General features: G+C 50.8%; 9 protein-coding genes across 9 annotated transcripts; 7 read left to right on the top strand and 2 right to left on the bottom strand.

Annotated features, from left to right (window-relative positions):
• Window positions 1-11: 11 nt before the first annotated feature.
• On the bottom strand, window positions 12-1,914 carry N7477_004617 (RBR-type E3 ubiquitin transferase; the record flags this gene model as incomplete). The annotated part of the gene is made up of 2 exons (XM_056966280.1): window positions 12-337; window positions 366-1,914. 2 exons carry the CDS (start codon window positions 1,912-1,914, stop codon window positions 12-14), a joined length of 1,875 nt encoding a protein of 624 aa, XP_056823061.1.
• A 539-nt stretch (window positions 1,915-2,453) lies between these two features.
• On the top strand, window positions 2,454-3,280 carry N7477_004616 (phosphatase PAP2 family protein; the record flags this gene model as incomplete). The annotated part of the gene is made up of 3 exons (XM_056966279.1): window positions 2,454-2,501; window positions 2,569-2,758; window positions 2,826-3,280. The coding sequence occupies 3 exons, from the start codon at window positions 2,454-2,456 to the stop codon at window positions 3,278-3,280; spliced, it is 693 nt and encodes a 230-aa protein (XP_056823060.1).
• Window positions 3,281-4,721: 1,441 nt separating this feature from the next.
• On the bottom strand, window positions 4,722-5,699 carry N7477_004615 (uncharacterized protein; the record flags this gene model as incomplete). Its single annotated transcript, XM_056966278.1, has 2 exons — window positions 4,722-5,246; window positions 5,511-5,699. The coding sequence occupies 2 exons, from the start codon at window positions 5,697-5,699 to the stop codon at window positions 4,722-4,724; spliced, it is 714 nt and encodes a 237-aa protein (XP_056823059.1).
• Window positions 5,700-7,322: 1,623 nt separating this feature from the next.
• N7477_004614 (cupin domain-containing protein) lies at window positions 7,323-7,681 on the top strand (the record flags this gene model as incomplete). The annotated part of the gene is given in 2 exon segments (XM_056966277.1): window positions 7,323-7,503; window positions 7,518-7,681. Coding segments are annotated over 2 exon segments (345 nt in total), but the record flags the coding sequence as incomplete, so codon positions are not given.
• Window positions 7,682-7,982: 301 nt separating this feature from the next.
• On the top strand, window positions 7,983-8,999 carry N7477_004613 (NADP-dependent oxidoreductase; the record flags this gene model as incomplete). The annotated part of the gene is made up of 1 exon (XM_056966276.1): window positions 7,983-8,999. The coding sequence occupies one exon, from the start codon at window positions 7,983-7,985 to the stop codon at window positions 8,997-8,999; it is 1,017 nt and encodes a 338-aa protein (XP_056823057.1).
• Window positions 9,000-11,570: 2,571 nt separating this feature from the next.
• On the top strand, window positions 11,571-14,958 carry N7477_004612 (FAR11/STRIP family protein; the record flags this gene model as incomplete). Its single annotated transcript, XM_056966275.1, has 7 exons — window positions 11,571-11,636; window positions 11,690-12,731; window positions 12,787-13,532; window positions 13,588-13,706; window positions 13,756-13,898; window positions 13,954-14,083; window positions 14,139-14,958. The coding sequence occupies 7 exons, from the start codon at window positions 11,571-11,573 to the stop codon at window positions 14,956-14,958; spliced, it is 3,066 nt and encodes a 1,021-aa protein (XP_056823056.1).
• Window positions 14,959-15,197: 239 nt separating this feature from the next.
• N7477_004611 (ribosome biosynthesis protein MAK16) lies at window positions 15,198-16,298 on the top strand (the record flags this gene model as incomplete). The annotated part of the gene is given in 3 exon segments (XM_056966274.1): window positions 15,198-15,256; window positions 15,387-16,236; window positions 16,251-16,298. 3 exon segments carry the CDS (start codon window positions 15,198-15,200, stop codon window positions 16,296-16,298), a joined length of 957 nt encoding a protein of 318 aa, XP_056823055.1.
• Window positions 16,299-16,878: 580 nt separating this feature from the next.
• On the top strand, window positions 16,879-17,406 carry N7477_004610 (uncharacterized protein; the record flags this gene model as incomplete). The annotated part of the gene is made up of 1 exon (XM_056966273.1): window positions 16,879-17,406. One exon carries the CDS (start codon window positions 16,879-16,881, stop codon window positions 17,404-17,406), a length of 528 nt encoding a protein of 175 aa, XP_056823054.1.
• A 1,944-nt stretch (window positions 17,407-19,350) lies between these two features.
• On the top strand, window positions 19,351-21,094 carry N7477_004609 (putative MFS sugar transporter; the record flags this gene model as incomplete). Its single annotated transcript, XM_056966272.1, has 2 exons — window positions 19,351-20,148; window positions 20,198-21,094. The coding sequence occupies 2 exons, from the start codon at window positions 19,351-19,353 to the stop codon at window positions 21,092-21,094; spliced, it is 1,695 nt and encodes a 564-aa protein (XP_056823053.1).
• Between the last annotated feature and the right edge of the window lie 535 nt (window positions 21,095-21,629).

Raw genomic sequence — 21,629 nt, 5'->3', positions numbered from 1 at the left:
GCAAACCAGGACTAGAAGTCCTCATCCAGCTCATCGCTGTCCCATTCATCTTCCATGTCATTTTGGGCCATATACAAGAACCGCTGCAGTGCGGCATGCCGGTCTCGCGCTGCATCGACTACCTCTTCTTGACCGGGTTCAGGTCGCCGAATCGGACGGTTTCGGTTGCGAACTTCCGCCATGGCGCGTGCTTGGGCCTGGCGTTCTGCTGCTGCTGCGCGAGCGGCCGCGTCCCGACCGGGGTTATTCGCAGCACCGCCTCGTGCTGCGCCGGGATGCGGGTGGAATCGGCGCGGGTGGAGGAGGGCGGTTAAACGGATGATCTTCTTCGTCGTCGCTGAAGTGGGGACCCCACTCGATATGACCGTCGATATTGTCGTCGCTATCACCGTCACTCTCTGCGTCTGGAATTTCCTCGTCGTCGAAGACCAGTAAGGCTTCCGGGATCCTGTGTAAGGCTTCTGCGCCTTCAGGCTCGAGGCCGTCGCCGCCTTCCATATCCCAGAGACGGTTGTAGCACTTACTGCTACCGTTGTTGAAGTGTTGGTATGGATTGTCTGCGGAAAGCCAAGCGGAGCATAGGTAGCAAAAGTGGGTCTCGCATTTGGTGCAGCGCATGTGGTTGCAGCCCATCCGCTTCTGGCAGCGGACATTGCAAGTCGGGCAAGGAGACGTATATTGTTGCAGATATGCCTCGGTTGCTTTCTCTTCTGCTGTCTGCTCGGCTTGGCGCCGCGGGGAGCAGTAAACCAGCTCGCCATGCCAGCCCTTCTTGCAGACGGAGCAAAAAGCGTAGTTGCAATCTTCGCAGATGGCTACCCGTTCAGCCATAGGTGGCAGTTGGCCCTCCTCACCAAGAGGATCAAATGCGACGACCTCTTCCTCATCAGAGGTATCAGCGTCGTCAGCCATTCCCATTGGATCCGTAGGTTTTGGATGTCGTTTTGACCGAGCTGCCCCTTGGCACCATTCTCGTGGACAGTAAACTGTGGTCTTGTCGGACTCGATCTTCTTCTTGCGCTTGAGAAAGACATATCTTTGTACAGTTTCTGGCTCCAGGGGAATTTGCAGAAGCTCACTGGGTCCCAGGGTCCGATCACGTTTCTTGCGGCGCGGTGTATCAGCGTCAGCACCAGGGGCGCGCTTTGGGCTTTGATCATTTTCGCAGTCCGGGGCAAGACATTTGACACTTGTGACTTCACCCTCAGAAATGCAAGTGTTGTAGAAGTCCTGTAGACAAGGGACACAAAAGACATGGGAACATCTTAGCAGACGGTAGCAGTTGGTGCCTTTCTTAGGCTCCAGGCATACACCGCACTCGAAAGTCTCGTGTTCAAACTTTTCCCGCTCTGCCTTGCTATTGAAGTCCAGCAAAGCGACCTTCAGATCTCGGGACAGACATAGCTCTCCGTCCGAAGTGTCCTGAATCCCGAAAGCAGATTCGGCGAGTTGTTGAAGATGGTCGATGTATGTGTACACAACCATGTCCTTCCCGCATTCCTCCCACAGTCGTCGACAATCATCTGAGAGTTGTGTGAGAACAGGAGCTGGCAGCCATGGCGGAGTGGTGCTCAGTTTCACAACGGGCGGATTCTCGGAGGGGTAGCCATCTGGCAATTCAATCTCTAGACTGAGAGGGGGCAGATGTGATACTATATGAACATCTTTGACGGCAGGTGGACCGAGATCGGCCTTAAATTCATCCACAGAGGTGGGAGGTGTCAACGCAACTGCAGCATGTAGCCCAACCTCAACGGATTGCTGGAAATCGATACGTGTAGGCGACGGAAGAGCAACGGGGAGGTCTAGCGCGGCTTTGAATGGAGTGTCGGGCTCAAGTCGAATCTCCGGATAGATGGCGGCGATGGATGACAATTCGACGGACCGGTCGTCTTCGGGCTCCGGGTCTGCCATTTTGAGGTATAGCGTTTGCGAAGACAGGCACGTTTGCCTGCTTCCCTATTCGCGATATATCGATCTCCGCACGTCTTAGCATGCAGCCACGGCCATCGCAAAAGGGTCGCGCACAGTTTATAGGGGTGATTATATCGAGTCAGGCACGAATATGTGCAGGCCGGGAGCCAGGGATCACGATACTGGTGCGTGGACTATTCGTGGCCAGGTGAACCGAACAGGCGTTGGAGAGGGGTCTATCAAATGATGTAACAAGAGGGGAGTATATGAAGACGGGGACTGCGTCATGGTTTGGGGCAAAGTGAAACGGTAGTGATTAAAGGGTCATAAGCGCACAAGGACTAGAGAAAGAGGAAAAGGGGGGAAAGGTTGAAAAGAAAGTGGGAGACACTTTTGGTGCCTGATGAATTTTTCGTGTCATCGAGTTTCGCTTTTCCCCCGCCACAACTTTCTCCTATCTCTTATCGTTCCGCCTTCTCTTCTCTCATCGGTGTTTACTGCTTGAGTACCGTCCAAGCTTCAAACAGCTTTCTCTCACCATGGGCGACACTCCGTTAGCGTCGCTGTCTCTGACACACGTTCATTATGTGAGTCCTGTCCTTTTTCTCTTCTTCTTGATTTCAAAGGTTCAACCCGAACTGACTCGCTGCCCAGAATCCCGAGGATCCCCTGTCACTGGTGTCGGCGTGGCTGGCCTTGCTGCCACAAGCACTATGTGTCTCTTATGCAACCTTAGTGTGGGCCTCGAGGGAGGTGGAGGTCGTCTTGATGTTTGGAGGCCAACTAGCCTGTGAGGCGTTGAATTTTGTGCTCAAGCGGCTCATCAAGGAAGAGCGACCGCGAGGTGAGTCTCGACCACGTCAAACGCGATCCCGGCATGCACATGGTTTCTGACCCTACTCTATCCGCAGAAATGTTTGGCAAAGGCTACGGCATGCCATCCTCGCACGCCCAATTTATGACCTTCTTCTCGATTTACCTTACCCTTTTCCTGGCGTTTCGACACACCCCGGCCTACGCTGGGCCCTATCCCTACTGTGGCTTCTTGCTTCGCGTGGCCGTTACAGTGGGTCTCTGGGCTGCTGCTGTCAGTGTCGCTGCGAGTCGAATTTACTTGAATTACCACACTCCTAAACAGGTGCTGGCAGGCTGTGGGGCCGGTTTCGTGTTCGCCTGCGGTTGGTTCATATTAACCAGCCTGCTACGGAATTTGGGCTGGATCGATTGGGCCGTAGAACTTAGGGCATCACGTTTGCTGCGCGTCCGTGATTTGGTCGTCAGTGAAGATCTGGCCGAGGCCGGCTGGCAACGATGGGAAGGCCAGAGGCTGAAACAGCGCCTTGGTGAAGCGCGTAAGGCGGAGTGAAAATAGCTACCAAATGTACAGAATGTAGAACAGACATCTATATTCTGGCCTTGTTGTCAGTTTTTCGTCGCCATTTTCGGTCTCTTCATGATGTGACTTAACATTCATTGTCTCGTAGTTAGCGACGTGTTTGGAACAAAACATTGCTACCAATTCAGTGGCATCTAGAACTCTGCTATTATACAATCCCTCTATAGACAAGTTGTATAAAGGATGAACATGCAAACATATTAAATATACACTACAACGATTCCTCCAGCATCAGGGCTGGATCGATGCTAACAACCCCCTTCATGGCCTCAGAGTCGTTACTTGGCTAGTGAATCCCTGAATTCCTCTATATTCGGTCTCTCTAAGATATAGAGGCTCAATTCCTCTTCAGGGCTAGTAGTCTAGGTGACTCATATTACATATATCTCAATTTCCGCTCCGGGAAGTAATCGGCTCCTGGAGCACAGGGTGAGTTGGTCACCTTGCCGCCCTGAGCTGCTACCTGAGCGAAAGCCATGGAATGACGTGTTTCTAAGTTGCTATATCAATATTCGTCTCCGCTTCCAAACTTCTAGATGGTCGACTCAACCAGCCTACAAACTTGTACGAGACCTAACACCCGAGTTCAACATTGGCTGGCATGATCGATTCAAGCGAGGCCTATATTGTCTCAAGCCTCAAGGGTTCAACAACTGGAAGTAGACGACCTAGGATGCTTGTAGCATGGAGGATAAGGCGACCTATCTGCTATCAGATACAGACGCTTCGCATTTATCCTATGCGGTGATTCTACTCAATCGGCCAGATGTCTACTGGTGTAGAAATGGTAACGGTTATTATTTCGATACGCGCAAGGGATTGAGTGATGAAGTTGGTGACATCACAGCTCTGCATTCTTATTGAAAGGAGACTTGAAAGAAGCTGACTCATTCTTCTTTCAAGGCTCTGACAAGAGCCCAAGATGCACTATGTGCGAGGTCAACTACGTCGGCAGTAGCTTCAGTGACCAAGCACGTCCTGCGACGTTCAGCAAGCGTGACCAGAATGAACTGGTGGGGAGCGAATAATGGGTGAAGATTGAAAGTGTAGCCCCGGGAACCTTCATTTTGAATCAAATTCAATCATATGTCTTCTTTCCAGGTCCAGAGCTGCATCTGGATGAGCATGTCTGGTGGCCTCTGCCGGACGCTGTGGGCTGGAAGAGTATGTCAGACATCGGAAATACAAAACTTGAGTAAGACGCAGATTCAAATGAAATGTTTGCTATTCATGGCCTAGACATACTGGCTTGGCTTGAATACATGTAGAGTTGTTCATCTGATATACCTTTTCAATTTCTGTCAACCATGTGTTCTTTATTGAGCCGGAAAGATTTTGTAGCGAACACCCGAAATAGATGGGAGTGAATTGTGCCTTCTATCTATCTTTACTACCTAACAGCTCCAGGAAGTCAAATAGTGTACGGCGGCCCTCGGCTTCCGCCCTCATGATAGGCAGGGCCAATTTCTCCTTTATCACATTCAAAGTCACCTTTCCAAGTACGCTCGAACCAAGCGCCATCAAAATGATCTTCTGATCCATCATTATGCACCCGCCACTGCCTCACCACATTCCCACAATCATCTAAGAACACATGCAATAAGCCTCCACCGTTGATCGCCACCTCATCCTCCACATAGATATGAGTAACAACACAATCAGCCTGATATAGACTATACCTCGAAAGAGAGTTCTCTTCTAGTTTCGCCCTTTGCCGCGCTAAATACTCCTTGACCTCATCAGAGTAGTCATCTTCACCAGAATCTGAGCCTTCTTGTTCAGCAGCTACTATGTCCCTGAGTGCCTGGTCTCTGACCTTAAGAGACACACCCTCATTCGTGACACGCTCAGGAAATATTTCCAGAGCGGCTGCCAAATCCAGACCACCGAAGATACTTTCATCGTCGAGCACTACCCCCCCCATGAGTAACCCATTCTGTGTCTTCATTGTCAGACCATAGAGCCTTATGCGCCTCTTCATCAGTGTAGCAGAGACGAAGCCAGAGGCCCGAGTCAGCACCGGTATTATAAGCGTAGGTGCGTAGTGCCTCAGGCCGTATAGGCCGAAGAATTTCCTCTATCTGGGCTTCAGTGGGAACGGGTGGTGGATTTCGTGGCTGGGACAGGTAAGGCTAATATATTGAATTTTGTTCACTTAAGGGTGATGATTCTAAGATTGAGGAATATAGGAGGTATTTACCAATCTTCTTTCATATCCTAATGTGAGGAATTGGCGTAAAAGCCGTTTGCGACGGTCTGTCGGGGACTCGTTGGATTGTGAGGGGTCTGGGTGAGACTTTTCCCATTCAGAGAGGAAATAGACCTCCAATGGAAGTTCTCCCCAAGCAGGTTTTCTGGGGTTGTCGTCGGCAATGATATGGAGAGGCATTTTGTCTTGGTTCACTCCGAGGCTTGGGAGATTTATGGGAAGAGGAACAATGGCATAAAATGGTCCAAAACTTAGTCGTTCTACGCTTGGAAGTGATCGCGGCGCCCGCCCCATCGGGTTTAGCGCCGGTCAAAATCACAATTTCAGCAACTATTTTGAAGACAAATGGGTAGTTGTATTAAAGACTACAGTAAGCTATGTGAATCAACCAAAATAAGAATTTTCGAGATGATTTGAACTTTTCCATACTGTGATCTCTACTAAACCCTTTTTCCACTTCCGTCTCTGCCGCTTCTGATCAGCGTCCTCGCTTTATCTATACTGTTTATGCTTCATTTCCCAAACCTGACTCGAAGTTTCAATATCAGTGATTCTTGTCATTTCGTCGAGAGGTACCATGCCGAGCATAATTTCTCGCTGTAGCAGCTTGAGTGCAAAGGATTGGCGCTGTTTTCCGGACGCGAAGGTCATAGTCGTTTCAGCACTTTTTCTGAGTTTGCTAAGGCTTGTTTGTAGTGCAAAGAAGAAGGACTACGATGATTGATATAATAACGAATCGTTTGTACCCTTGGGCTGTTTCTGGGCTGCTATATTCGCTGAGTTGTGATGTTGTTGATGTTATTGATGATGCATTGACTCGTGTCGTATCCTCACTATGTACAGGCAGTTCATCTGCAATGGTGTTCGAATGAATGAGCCAGAAGCTGGGTCATCTTAACCCATATTTGATTGAATAAAGCAAAAGGTCTCTTGGTACATTTGCGTGATGGAATTTAGATATTCAAACTATGTAGACCCCATTTAACCAGTCACCGTTACAGCCTTACTCCCTCAATAAGTCAGTGTCTATACACATTGAAAGCACCAACATCGAGGGACTGTAAGCTATTACTTGAATGTAGGAGCGAGGATAGTTATAGTATCATTCTTCTCACAAGACTGGATAGATTCTCCGGTTAGCTGGAATCCGAAATGGTCACAAAAGACAAGGCGTTCTGCCATGTTTCACCATATTCCTCGGTTTGTATCATAGCTCATAGCACCAAGGATAGTACGTAATGCCTTATTCAGAGCAAGCTGTACCCGCCTTTTACGGAGCCTAGAGGGGGTTATACATATCCGCCTAGTTAGTGTTGCCGATTCTGCAGACTGATCTTGCCATTGAGCCATCCCGTCTCAGTACCTATTTTGGTTCTCTCAGAATGATGAAGGGAAGTACTATACATGACAATAATAGATTGAGGATCAGGCCACATTCCTTAATGACTGAAAGTCGTTCAAAGAAGTTCTCAAACACCTGCATCTGCCGAGCCTTGGAATACCCGAATGATATCGGATAGCCGGTTAGCCTATGCACAGCACCCTTACTCGCCAGACAATCATACCCCTTGAGCGTTGAATAGTTGAAAGCCGAAGACGCTAAACATATGTAAGCACCCTACATGTTTGAGCTAGCTTTTACTCCTATTCCACCATAAAGAGTCAGCTTCATCCTGTCACAATGCAAGAGCCAGTCTACAACACTGAGTATGTCCTCCAAAGACCACCCATCCAACGGAACCAGACAACTCACCATATGGCTTTACTAGATGCCCTATGGCAGACACAACCATCTCTTATTAGTACGAACAGGTCAATTGTCCTGGAAAGACCATCGTCGGCATGCTCGTTGAATATCCTCCTAGTGGTGCCACCCCTCCTCATCGCCATGGAGGTGCGTCTGTCTCTGCCTATGTTATCCATGGCTCTCTCTTGAACAAAATGAACAACGACCCGATGAGATTGGTTGAGAAAGGGGTTCCTGGTACGAGGCTCCAGGCTGTCACCATCGTATTGGCGCCAACGCCAGCCAGACCGAGCCAGCAGCCTTCTTCGTCAGTTTTGTGATTGACTCTGAGACGCTGGAGCGAGAAGGCCCATCGGTGCTGGTGCAATACGACGCGGAAGACAAGGATGTCATGGCGCAGAAGATGCGAGGATAAAGCAGACTGTGGTTAACGTCAATGTACAGATGACCTTATTGAATCTTTAATTATGGTTCAATTCTGTCACTTAGTCTTATACATTCTCGCCTGGAATATCCTCAATTAAATCCTGCAAACCTGTAGAACCACCCGTATAGCCTTCCACATCCATGAAGACGGCAGGATTATACCCGCTGCATATAGCCTATTCATAGCCTCCATAAATCTGCCAAAGAATCACAACCTCAAAGAATATTTAACCCAAGATCGAGTCATTCCAGTTCAAACTTTCACCACATTCTCTCTTCCACCACGCACAATGCAAGCCATTCGCCTCCATCCCGCTCCGCCCGAAACCACACCCTATTCACCATCCAATCCAGCGCCATCTACCGCCCTTCAGCTGGACCATGATATCTCCATTCCAGTGCCCTCCGAACCCGGGGAGCTTCTTATCCGCGTCAAAGCCACGACCGTCGTTCGTGATATGCTCAGCTGGCCCGAAACCTACGCGCACGAGTACGCTATCCCAGGCAACGACGTCGCCGGCATTGTGACGGAAGTCTTCTCGTCAGTGAGCAAGTTCAAGCCCGGCGACGAGGTCTTCGGCATGGCAAACGCAGATCGCGCGGCCACGTGGGCCGAATACACCATCGTCAAAGAGGGTGAAGTAGCCCGGAAAATGGACACATTGACGTTTGCACAGGCCGCAGCATTACCCCTCAGCGCACAAACTGCCTATGAGGCCCTATTCGAGCACGCGCGGATCCCCCGCCCCACGGTGGAGGAGTTTCTTTCCCGGCCCTCGACGAGGAAAGACCACCGCGTGCTGATTACCGGCGCTGCAGGTGCGGTGGGCGTGTATCTCGTGCAGCTTGCGGCAGCATCCGGGGTACATGTCGTCGCCGCTAGCAGTTCTAATGCGCGCAATGGAGAGTTTCTCAGGAGCCTGGGGGCCGACGAGATCGTGGAGTATAGTATGCTGGACAGGCATATGGGACAATTCGATGTCATTATTGATGTGGTTGGCGGGGAGGTGTTAGCAAACTGTTGGGCTTATGTTGCGGAGACGGGTGTGCTGATCTCGGTGGATTCAGCGAGCTTCAACTTTGTTGAGGAGCATGAGAAGCGTGGGCTGCGGAAGGTCGGGGTGCATGCTCTGTTCTTCATCGTCAAAGGCAGTCCGGATGCGTTGCGTTATATTGCTGAACTGGCGCATGCCGGGGCCATCCGCCCTTTCGTGGCGGACGTATACCCCCTTGCAAGAGCACGAGAGGCGTACGATCTTGCGAATGGGAGGTTCTATGCGCGTGGAAAAGTCATCATTGCTGTTTGACATAGTCATCTTGATCTATTAGTGCCAAACTAATACGAAACCGGACCATACTTGTATAAGACATTCAGCCATAGTCATTGACATGATCATGATCCATTGCTCATCCCCACCGGAGGACCGTCCAGGATTTCAAGGTTATACCAGCCATACAGTACTTCAATGGCTCCGACGGAAGCACTCAGATCGCTGTCGTTCGTCAGTAGACCGCCAGGGTCGAATCTAGACTTATCCCGTACGTCGTGACGGATATGCGGTGATATCGGCGGACTGGTAAGGCCAGAAGCCTGGTTTGGGCCTCCACCGCCTGTAAACCTCGGACAGTATGGATATTTTCCAGATCAGGCGTGGGTGTGTCCAGGGGCAGTGCCCAAGCACAACTCGAATCATCCTCGATGGCGTTAGGTTGGAAGGACGCTGCAAATTTGGCCTGAAAAATCTGCAGATCAATGGCGAGTTTAGCTGCCCGATCCGTCTATGATTTGGCCTCGGCCTTGTAGTCATATCAGAACAAGGCTACAGAGCACAGAATCCGGCGTTGGACCTGGATCGAATCATACGACAACAACAGTGAAAGAGACACTTCGACATTGTGTCTGAGTGGAATAGACCATTGTCGCACGTTGTAATTATTCTCCATGAAGCGCAAAGCGACGATTAGGAGTACAAGGCCGTGCTGTCTGCTTGGATCTTGATATCGTTCGGTCAGGTGGTTCCGAGGAATGGATCACAGATACGAAGATTTTGGAGTATGAGTCGATACATGGGTCATTTCCATCTTCCCCGGCGAAGTGTGTTCTTTGCTCGCGGGACGAAGCCCATGCTGTTGTCCCTTTATCAATATCGAGCACGTCAGACTCGGGTCGAAACATCCACCGGGATTGGCTGCGTCCCTACACTCCTCATGACGAACGGTTGTAGTTTGTTGAAGACTTGTGTGATCCATGGGTTCATTATAGACTGTCGGAGCCATTCATTCGCGACGTACCGTCAACGCAGCCTAATCTATTCTCCCGCCCCGCGATCGTGCATAATTGCACTGGTTGCCGACTTCCGAACAGCGAGCACAACATGGCCGCTTCCCAACGCATTTCGCATGACAGGAGCGACAGGGCAAACAAGTTAGCGATGAGCGTGTAGCCGACAAGCATGTGTGATTGCAGTCGCATCCATGGGGTGATGCCAATGTATACCTACATAAGTGAGACCCTGCATGCCCTGCGGAGTGGAACCAACGGGTATCCGGACAGTCCAATGTAAGCTTGTCTTGAACTACATAGAGACTGACAATCTCAGGCACATTCTTTCATTTAATTTACCTTGAAGTGATAGCTATCGTACTTAGATTTCGGAACTACCCGCGGTTGACCCTAACGGCCCTGGCTAGGCTTCACCAAAATCCGCGCTAACCCGGACTCCACCCAACCCGAACCCGCATGGCCTACAAATAGATTATGCAAAAAAAACGTGTGATCTAGGATTGCAATAGCCCTTTTATCCCGGGTAAGAACAATGTATACATAATAGGGTAAACTCTCTTCATAAAAGTCTAAATATATATAAAAGCAAGGCTCATAGGTTTCGAATAAATTAAGAAGTGGTGCACCGATCCTCAAAGGAATGTATATGCTTTGAAGTGGTGAGACGCATGACATAAGAGATATCGTTGCGGCCTGTGCCATGATTTCCTTGGGATATGCAATAGTCTTTAAATGAGAGCGAGCTAGAACAGACATCTATCCAATTCATTGCAGTTTCCACTACATCCTGTGATACATGTTGCAGCTTTAGATGCAGCGCGCAGAGCGTCATATAGAGACACCATCACCCACCTCCTGCGGAACCTGTGGGTGTTCGTGCGTGTCCTCATAGTAGGTGCTGCCCAGTCTATGTGGCCATACAGCCATTGAGCCATCTCCATTTCAATAGGTGCCTTGCTCTAATTGTATATCCCATTTACCAATCACAGTATTCGTAACTATTTTAAAAGTACATACAAGCTAGAGATACCCTTTACATAAGCTATATCATATTTAATTATCTAGATAACGTCATTTTTGACAATTCATTGAAATTCTGGATTACAGGAAAACGTGTATTGCTTAGTAGGAGCACAATGTAGGCGGTGCCGTGAAGCAGAAAAAGTTGGATAACGTGATCGTTCGTATCCCCACACAAGGCCATGTTATCACATTTTAGAACTCTGGTATTACATGATCCTCCTATTGACAATTTATATTGGAGAGACATGCAAGCAAGTTAAATGTATAGAATGACCATCGAGCATCTGGGGTGTTTTTCATGCTGACACGACGCTATAGTCACGTGACAATCATCACGATATCACCGCAACTCCGCAACGCTGCGTTGACTCGACAAAAATCGGCAATGTTGCTGGCAGGGACATAAAATCTTTCGCCAGAGGCCAAGCTTGGTGTATGAACCTGCCCACTCTCATTTGTCTCACCTCACCACCTCCTAATGCCACCATTTTGAGCCACCGGCGACAACCCCTCTTCCGCTCCACACTCCCTTGTTTTTGTACGAACCAAGACCTTGCGAAAGGCCAACGGGATGGAACCTCCACCTGCAGCTGCCGATTTTACAATTCCAGAGCAGCACATTGTCAAGGCCGATGAAGTTGACCAGACTGGAACCGATATTTCTCCTGTTCCTGACGAGCAATTGATGAGGAGGTTGCGGAGAGTCTTCGACAAGAGCAGACCTCCTCCGCAGCACCCATGCAGGAGTCTGCCATTGAAAATCAGCCTGAGAATGTGACCAAACGACCTGAACTTCGTCGAGACGTATCAGCACCTCCACCACCGCTACAACCCCCTCCTCCTGCCCCCGTCCAGCAAAATGCAGATCGACCCCCCGATTCGCTCAGCTTGTCGCAGCTCAGAAGATTGGTACAAGAGATGCCGAAGGTCGAGCAGCCGGCATATGCTTTCGAGTACGCAGATGCGCAGCCATTTACAGAAGAGATCGAAGAGTGGTTCCAATATAATGAATTCGATCGTGTGATGTTGATGGGAATGAAGGCGACCTTTGATCGCCGATGGGCTGCATTCGCTGAAGAGAATGGCTTCGATTCAAATGATGTCTCCTGGATTGACTCGTCAGATGAATTACGTCGGACTTTTATCACCGAGTCTTTGGAGCAGGTACAGCATGCTGACGCCTCCACCCGCCTGGAGGCATTGGAGACTATCTGCTATACAATTACGGGCGTGTGGGGTCTTACCGCAGGACGTGCTACAGATGGTCATTTCACGAGTTCAGACGCGAGGACAACGACAGAAACCCCTTGGTCTAAGTCGCTGCAGATCGCATGGATTGAACAAAACGTCTTTCTGCTCCAGCAATGCTCTGGAATACCTATCATAGTCGAGAAGCTGTCCCAATTATTCGATAAAACTCGTTCTTCGCTTGGCCCTGACTCAGATGGAAATGAATTCGAAAAACTGAACCCGGGTGACATCGCAGCCCCGGAGCGTGAAGCCAACTTGGTCCTCACTGTGCTCTATTTTTCCATTGAGGTTGGTCGAAAAAAAGAGGCTCAAGATCCTCAGTGCAATTTGATTCGTGATGCGCTGGCCGAAGCAAATCCTTGCCTGTTGGTCACTATCGTCGAAATAATTGCGCGGTTGAGATGGGACGAGTCTGCCAACATTCCACTCACCAGAATCATTCTTCTGCTCTGGAAGTCACTCCTTCTTGTATTTGGCGGCAGTGAGGAACTGAAGAGGGCCAAGGAAGCCCTCGAGCCGAGCCTCCCCCCCTCAAGAAGATTCTGCAACCCGTCGCACGCCATTCTTGACTGCGTCTCCTCTAGATTATCACCTATTTCGACAGGAGATTACCTCAAAATACCCTGCCTACAACCCTCCTGTCCCTATTGTGCCACTCGAACTAGAGAATAACTCGATTCTGCCCCCTCTTCCGCAACATCCTGCGAGGTCCAATTCGTCTAGCGGCCTCTTCTCCGGAGTCGGACCCCCTATCGCTGGTCCAAACGGCTCTATTCTCCAGCAAGCCGTTCACATTGCGACACCAGCTCCATCACCTCCTCCTTCTCCTATCGGACCTGGAGGTAAAGCTGGAAAGAAGCAAAACTACCAGACCAACCAAAACTTCCCTCTCATGTATCCACCTCTAGACGATTCTAGCAATCAGATTGGCGGCAAAGGTACTACTGAACGCCAGGATGTACTAGTCGGAAAGCGGTGGGAGGGCAGTGATGTGCCTGCATCAATTATCGAGGCTGGTCAGCTCTTCTCAACCCATGTCAAGATGACTCGCGCGATGCAACAACTCTGGGGCGAACGCGAGAATTTCATGAAATACGACAGAGGCTGGAATATAGAACATCCCTATCGCATGCCTGGTTCAATGGTACCCGATGATGTGTCCCTCGAAATGGACCGACTGGACTTGTCCAACACTACTCCGTCACCTCCGCCTAAGCCAACACGAAAGGAAACGGATGACCCAGATGTCCAGAGAAGACTGGATGCTGTTGAAAGCTTCTACGTTAGTATCCCCCCCGACTCACTGGATGCTGCCTTAATAATGACTTTACATGCAGGCTCATACTCTGTCTCACCTGCAATCTATCACGATCGTCTTTTTGAAGATCATCCTGACCAACGTCAGTGCTGTGGTCAATCAAGCTAATGCCTCCGGTTTCCCAAAGCATGAGGTACGGTACCCCTGGATCTTTCCAAAACGACCCCTATTTCTCATGCCAATATAGTAATGGCCACGGTGTGAATGGCTCAACCGACTTCTATCCCGATACATCTATTGATGAACTTGATAATATCCGGTTGCGTGAGATTACCGGGAAGGCTGTCTCTGGAACTCTGTTGCTGATGTTGAAGTGGTTCAAACGTTCCCGTGAGTCTTGACCAATGTTTAGTCATATAATGTTCATCTTGCTTACATGCCGAAGACATCTTGAAATTCGAGTATATGACGCAGCTTTTGCTCGACTCGAACTATCTGCCCCTCATCCTCAAGATGTTTGCTCATCAAGATGTCGACCAGGCAGTGGCACAAAAAAATGACCGTGAAGACTTATCGTGAGTATTCTGACATTGATTCTCCTGCTACGCACTAGTCTTTAACCATAGACAGATTTTTCTACTTCTGCGCCGAGAATTCAGATCATCACTCTGGATTTGAGGACCCAGCGAATGGGGACACGGAGAGTGAAGACGAGGCTGTTCCTCCTCCAATCTCGCGACAACGCCCCAATATGACACGCGGCAATACCTCTGTACGATTCGCATCTGAAGAATCGGTAAATGGCGGATTCGAATGTCCAACACGTCCTGAGGTTGACGAACTTGGCTATCCCACCGCACCTCTACCCAAGGAGCCAATCACTGTCTTCTCATTCCGAAACTTTTTCTCCGCCATAAACTACCTCCATATCATGCAGAAAATCACCCGCAACAAAGCACACCGCTGCCTTCTTCTTGTCCAATACAAGTCGAGCACGATTCTCCGTAAGGGTCTCAAAATCCCCGATCCTCACCTTCGCTTCTACACCCTGAAACTTTTCAAGTCGCAGGTGCCCTACTGCGGGCGGAAGTGGCGCCAAAGCAACATGCGCGTAATTACCGCTATTTACCTATATTGCCGACCGGAGCTGCGCGATGATTGGCTCGCGGGTTCAGATGTCGATGCTGAAGTGGAAGAGGCCCTTCCCCTGGAGCAAGCCCTTCGCGGATTGACGCATTGGTGGCACCTACGCCAATACAAAGACGTGATGGGCGGACCTGATGGTCCATCTATAATGGAAGAAGAGCGAGACTTCTTCGTCCGAGAATTAGAGTCTATGGGATGGGGATGGGCTGAAGAGATTGGTGAGGACTCCGACCTGGGACATAGTCACATGATGAATGGGACCGAGTGGGAAGGGCCTCAGATGCAGACGGAAAGCTGGTCTTGAGGGAAGGCTATCCTAGGTCAACAAGAGAAATGAATTGAATATAATATACCCTTTGCAGTCAATACATCAAAAGTCGGCATCGTAATCACGGGTGGAACGTATAGATTCCATGGGGGGACGGGCCACTGGCGGCGTGCCTATCGATAAGCAACTCACGTGACAACCACTTTTTTTTTCATCGATCAACACCTGGGCAACGGTTCTCCAGCACCGAACATCACCTTCCAAAGTTGCCCATCATGTCGGACGAAATTGTCTGGCAAGTTATTAACCAGCAGTTCTGCTCCTACAAACTCAAGTGAGTCCCACAATTTCATAATCGAGCGCCCATTTGTCTCTAGTCGTTATCGAAATCTTTCGAAGCCGAGCCGGAATCTGCAACTTTTGAGAACCTCAAAACGCTGACGAAAATTCTTCTTCTGGAAAAGAACCACCAAGGGCCAAAATTTCTGTCGCAATGAATACAACGTCAGCGGTCTCTGCAACCGACAGTCCTGCCCGCTCGCCAACTCTCGGTATGCGACTGTGCGCTCAGACCCTGAGACGGGCGCAATGTACCTGTACATGAAGACCATCGAACGTGCCCATATGCCGAGCAAGTGGTGGGAGCGGGTTCGCTTGCCGTCGAATTATGCCAAGGCACTTGAAATGCTGGACGAGAAGTTGATCTACTGGCCGAAATTCCTAATTCACAAGTGCAAGCAGCGCATGACGCGGTTGACACAGGTGAACATTCGCATGAAGAACATCGCCAAGGAGGAGGATCGGCTGGGCGAGACCATTGTTCCTAAGCTGGCGCCTAAGATTCGTCGTCGTGAAGCGACTCGTGAGCGGAAGGCCGAGTCCGCGGCGAAGGTTGAGCGCGCTATTGAACGTGAGCTTATTGAGCGTCTGCGCAGTGGTGCTTATGGTGATCGGCCGCTTAACGTTGAGGAGGGGATCTGGAAGAAGGTCATGCGTGGCCTGGAGCGTGCTGGTGAGGGTGAGCGCGATGAGGATCTGGATGATGGAGAAGAGATTCTCGATGAGGAGGAGGAGGGTGTTGGTGAGGTTGAGTATGTTTCTGACCTTGATGAGGAGGAGGATCTGGAGGACATTGAGGACTGGCTTGGTGGCGACTCTGCCGACTCCAGCGACTACGATGAGGAGAGTGACGATGAGAGCGACAGCGGCTCGGATGATGAGGCTAGCGAAGATGAAAAGCCCAAACCTGGTACTAAGCGGAAGCTTGCTGCGCCCCCCCAAGCCTCGCAAGAAGGGCCCCGCAAAGGGCAAGGGGTCCTCGCACCGAGATCGAGTACGAGCAGGAGGACGCTGGTCGGGACTTTGTCATGGCATAGACTCGTGGGGTCCTGCGAAAAACTTTATATCTGATCTTGCACGTGGGCATGGCGTTGGGTCGGTCCTATATTTTCTGTGTAATCGCGCATCATTTCCTTTTGTTACATCGACTGCCATATGCATCGGTCAAAACGGGTCCCGGATACCATTCAATGTTTCAATTGTTTTTTTTTTTTCAAAAAAAAAAAAATTTCATCTGTTCATGACTTCGTAGTTGAATATCTTGCATGTTCGAATGCACCTGTTCGAGCTCAATGGTTCAATCTTCTGAATCCCCAAGTATATGGTCACGTGCTTGCGGTCTCCGCCTTCTGTTTCACTCTTGTGACCACCGCCACTCTCTCAAACATCCACAAGAGCCGGCTCTTTTGTGGGAAGCGCCTTTTAATCACCTCTAATTACAATATCGCCGCCGAGTCCCAGCTCGTTCAGCGCCGTTCTACGATCTACAAATACCTGCATTGGGTTACTGCAGGATAGCAATTCCGCATCACCCCCTACCCCACACCACCTCGAAGCAGTCCTTTACAGCTCGCCGCGTTAGGCATTACCCCCTATCAACGCACCCAGTGACTCAAGATGAGCTCGTACTTTTCGTCTTTCACTGGATCGTCCGCCTCGATCTCCAGTGCCTTGGGCTCGCGGCTCACCAGCCTTCGCCGCGCCATTACTCTCGGCGACGAAAAAGATGATCCGGAAAATGAAGACTGCTCGCACATCTCCAATGCTCTCCGCGCTTACTACACCGAGAAAGGGCACCCCTTTCCTTCCTGGTTGCCCCCGGACCCGAAGGCGCCCCAAGCCACATCAAATCGTGTCGTGGCCACCTCACAGCTGCCCCAAGGCCAAGGCCTCGCCACCGCATCCTACAGCCGGGGCGGAGGTCTCGGTGACCTTTGGGGTGACTCCGGAGCATCCCAACCAGCAGGCGCACAGACAGCCAGTCTCCGCCGTGGCCGTGGTGGTAATGCTCCCCCGCTTATCCCCATGAACAGCGCGCCGGGGGGCGCCATGTCGCCGCCTTTCCCTCCGCTCCAGCATGCTCACTCGCAACCTCCGGCTTTATCCGGTGGTGTACAACCCGCAAGGCGCACGACCACTCCCTAGCCAGCGACTTGGATCGAACCAGTCTGGCGGGTCCCCGCGCGCATCGCAAGACCGGGCCGGGTCGGCACAAGAGCGACTACGGGCACGGCTTCAAGGGAGCCGGTCTTCGAGCCCTCATGTCGATCCGAGTGTGAGGAAGCCTGTGGGATCGTCGGGAAGACAGTGATGAGCAAGGCAAAACATAGAAGGAACACATTGCATTTCGCATTGTCGTCAGTGTGGCGACGGGAGTTTTTTTTTTTTATTTTTTTTTCCTTTTCTTTTTTGACAATTCAATCTCACCGTGCCTTGGAAAGCGTACATAACCAATGACCTTCAGCAATGACTATGTCTATGCCCGGGAACCAAGCCATCAAAGTCCACGTAGACTGTCCAGCGATGCCAATGCCCAGGTGGGCGAGCCTCGATCTGGGGTTTCTCTTTCCCTGTTTGTATACTTCGACCCGACACTAACCTGCCCGAAACCCGCCAGAACATGCCAGAGAAGTGGACCAACACCCTCCTCATCACCAATGGCGTTGCGTAACCCGTACCCACGATTGGGCCACCGACGTGGGATGGGACCATATCCCGTATCGATTTCGGGAGACTAAAGTTCGACCCTAACTTTGGCCACGCCAACCGGCTTTGGCGAATGACGCCCTCGGCTTGCAGCAAAGATCCCGTGTCATTCTTTTTGCGGGCGAAAATCGGGAGCTGATCACTCGGCATACTGTGCCAACATCGGGCTCCGGGAATCTCACCCGAGAACATCGTGCCTGGACCACCCCCCGACTGCCTGAATTTCCACACTACTTGAAGGACCTCTTGCTGGGCATGATCTCACCACTTTTTTTGGAGGTCCTTCTCTTCTCCTCCACACGGAAACATGTTTCCACGTACGCTCGGACAGAGAGTCATCACGCCTGGCACCATTCCGGGACCCACTGATATTTCGCCGAAGACTCTCCGACCGACGCCTCTCCTCCATGGGGAACCCCAAATTCCCCGTTCTCGCGCGTAATATGCATGGCTCGACACCCCCACGACCGCGGACTCTCGCCGAAGCCCAAGACCTCGTGATCCCGTCTCGTGTTCGGCTCATGGGCTCGGCTTTGTACTCTGCCGCAGTGTGATGAATGTCTACTCTACTCACACCGACACGCCGAGTCTTGCAGGATGCGGCCTGAGCCGGGAAGCCGACTGCTCTTCTGGAAGGATTCCTGGCGGGAATCGAAGCCCACGGCCTTTAAGCTTAAGCCTTCCGGGGGGGGCAGGCGAAAACTCGGGCGCAAGTCGTGGAAACCTTGGAAACTTGAGCGGGTTAAGCTTTTGTGTGGACGGCGGTTCGACCAGACGCCCGATACATGCCCCATTCCCCTCGAATTCCCCTCGAATTCCCCCGGTCTCCTCTCCATTCTGGAATCCCTGTCCTATGCACATACTTCTTCCGGCAGCTAGTAGGGATTTGGCCACCGGTGAGGCCTCTTCTCCTCATTTGGTGTGCCCGCGGGGGAGGGCGTTCTGTTTCGCCGTGGTTGGCCCGACTGCCGGAACGGGTCCCGTTCTTCGACCCTTCTCCACAACCTTCTTGGTCGATGTATGTACTCCAGAATTTAGAAAAAAATTGGGAGAAACACGGGGCGGGTCTCTAGCTTGAGACAGTTAGACTTGGGTGTTTTCCGCATTTTCCCCACTGCCAATTTTCTTTTTTTCTTTTTTTTTTCCTCTCTTTGCATCAAAAGGTAAAGCGTATTGCCGGGCGTCATCGTAGTAGTGGTCAGAGATCGACCTCAAATAGTCCCTTTCCCCCTCCTTTCTGTCCTACATTCCCCAGACAGTTTTGACTTCTACTTTTCTCCCTTTTCGCAAAGTCCCCACCGGGATTCAGTCTTTGCGATCCTCTAGTGCTATCATTTTCTAGTCTCAATACATCCTGACCCTAGGAAGGGTTTCCATCTTATCATGGCCGATGAAAAGGACTTCAAGGATGTCGAGGCTCCCCAGAGCACCCAGCACAAGGAGGGTATCGCGGAGGAGTTCGATGAGGTTGCTGATCAGAAGCTGTCCAACCGGACAGAGGCTGCTATGGACGCAGAGATTGCTGAGCTTGAAGAGCAACTGCCGTCGCTGAGGAAGCCTCGCACCGAGATTGAAGTCGTGTTCACGAACCCCGCTTATTTCACATGGGTTCTGGTGGCTTTTGCCTCAATGGGTGGTATGCTCTCTGGTCTCGACCAGTCGCTGATTTCCGGTGCCAACCTCTATCTCCCCGATGCTCTGCACCTCAACAGCGGACAGGCCAGTCTGGTGGATTCTGGTATGCCTCTTGGTGCCGTTGCTGGTGCTCTGATACTTTCTCCGTCGAACGGGTATCTCGGTCGTCGTATGTCCATCATCGTTTCTTGTATCCTGTACACCATCGGTGCCGGCCTGGAGGCTGGTGCCATCAACTTCGGTATGATCTTCGCTGGTCGTTTCATTCTCGGTATGGGTGTCGGTCTGGAGGGTGGTACCGTACCTGTCTACGTCGCCGAGTGTGGTAAGTTCTTCCTTGCTATGGCATACGATCAATCATCAAACATCAATCTAACACCCAATCCCAGTTCCCGCAAACTTCGCGGTAACCTCGTCTCACTTTATCAATTGAACATCGCTCTCGGTGAAGTTCTCGGCTACGCTGTCGCGGCCATCTTCCTCGACGTTGCAGGAAACTGGCGCTACATCCTGGGCTCATCCCTCGTCTTCTCCACCATTCTCCTCGTAGGAATGCTCTTCCTGCCCGAATCCCCCCCGTTACCTCATGCACAAGGGCAGAGAAGTTGCCGCCTACTCCGTCTGGAAGAAGATCCGCGGCTTCAACGACTTTGAATCCAAGGATGAATTCCTCGGCATGCGCCAGGCCGTCACCGCCGAAAGGGAAGAGCAAGCTCTCACCAAGAAGTACGCCTGGATGGACTTCTTCACCGTGCCCCGCGCCCGCCGCGCCATCGTCTATGCAAACATCATGATCTTCCTCGGTCAGTTCACCGGTGTCAACGCTATCATGTACTACATGTCCACTCTCATGGGCGCCATCGGCTTCGACCAGCGCACTTCCGTCTTCATGTCCCTTGTTGGCGGTGGCTCTCTTCTCCTCGGCTGTATCCCCGCCGTCCTGTACATGGAGCGGTTCGGTCGCCGATACTGGGCTAACACTATGCTTCCTGGTTTCTTCATTGGCCTCGTGCTCGTCGGCGCGGGTTACACCATCGATTACACCAAGTATCCCGCCGCCGCCGAAGGCCTCTACCTCACCGGTATCATCATGTACATGGGCTTCTTCGGCTCCTACGCTTGCTTGACCTGGGTCATTCCCTCCGAAGTTTTCCCTACCTATCTTCGTCACTACGGAATGACTACAGCCGACGCAAACCTGTTCCTGTGCTCCTTCATCGTGACCTATAACTTCACTCGCATGAGGGATACCATGACGAGCACCGGACTGACGCTCGGTTTCTACGGTGGTATTGCCGTGTTGGGATGGTTCTACCAGATCATCTTCATGCCCGAGACTAAGAATATGTCTCTGGAGGAGATTGACGAGCTGTTCGCGCAGCCGACTTCTGTCATTGTGAAGAAGAACATGAAGCAGACTGCCGAGGTGATTCGTGATCTGTCGCACTTCCGTTTCAAGAAGGTGTTTTCGCCCGAGCCTTATACTCGTTAAGACAGTTGAAGACTGTTAGGAGAGATGATTGCTATTTGTTTTCTTATCCTTTTGATGCCTAATGAGCACGTTATGTGGTGACGTGATTATGTGACTCGCTGCAATTATACCCCCCTTGCCAATCAATCTAATGTATAACATTGCAACTCCAATTATTTCTCCGTAAATTGCTATTTTTAAGGTAAAGTGTAATTCATTCGTGGTCTCGAATAATGGATTTCAAATTGGCATAGAAGAGTTCACAAGGACAGTGAGCCATAGATGCAGTTGATTAAAAAATGACGAGAACCTGCTGCTATATCAACTCTCTTTGGGGACTCCTCGTGCGCATCTTGTGTAGTATCTTGGACAATCGGATGCTCTTCCGTGAAATTTCTTCTTTGATTCTCTTCCGTGTCCTCCAGCACAGACCCATAGCTGTCCAAGATTCCTCAGCCTGCGGCGTCTCGGAGCTCTTTCTCTCGGCCTTCCTACCCTGATCTCCCTCTGTTTCTTTCTCAACATCAATGATTTGCTCAAACGACATAGTCCCCCC

This window comes from Penicillium maclennaniae (genome assembly GCF_028827695.1).
Source record: "Penicillium maclennaniae strain IBT 15551 chromosome Unknown utg000004l:1.0-3007600.0:1.0-3009580.0, whole genome shotgun sequence".
NCBI classification, from domain to species: domain Eukaryota; kingdom Fungi; phylum Ascomycota; class Eurotiomycetes; order Eurotiales; family Aspergillaceae; genus Penicillium; species Penicillium maclennaniae.
The sequence above is the reverse complement of the archived record's forward strand: the minus strand, read 5'-3'. Positions and strand labels throughout refer to the sequence as shown.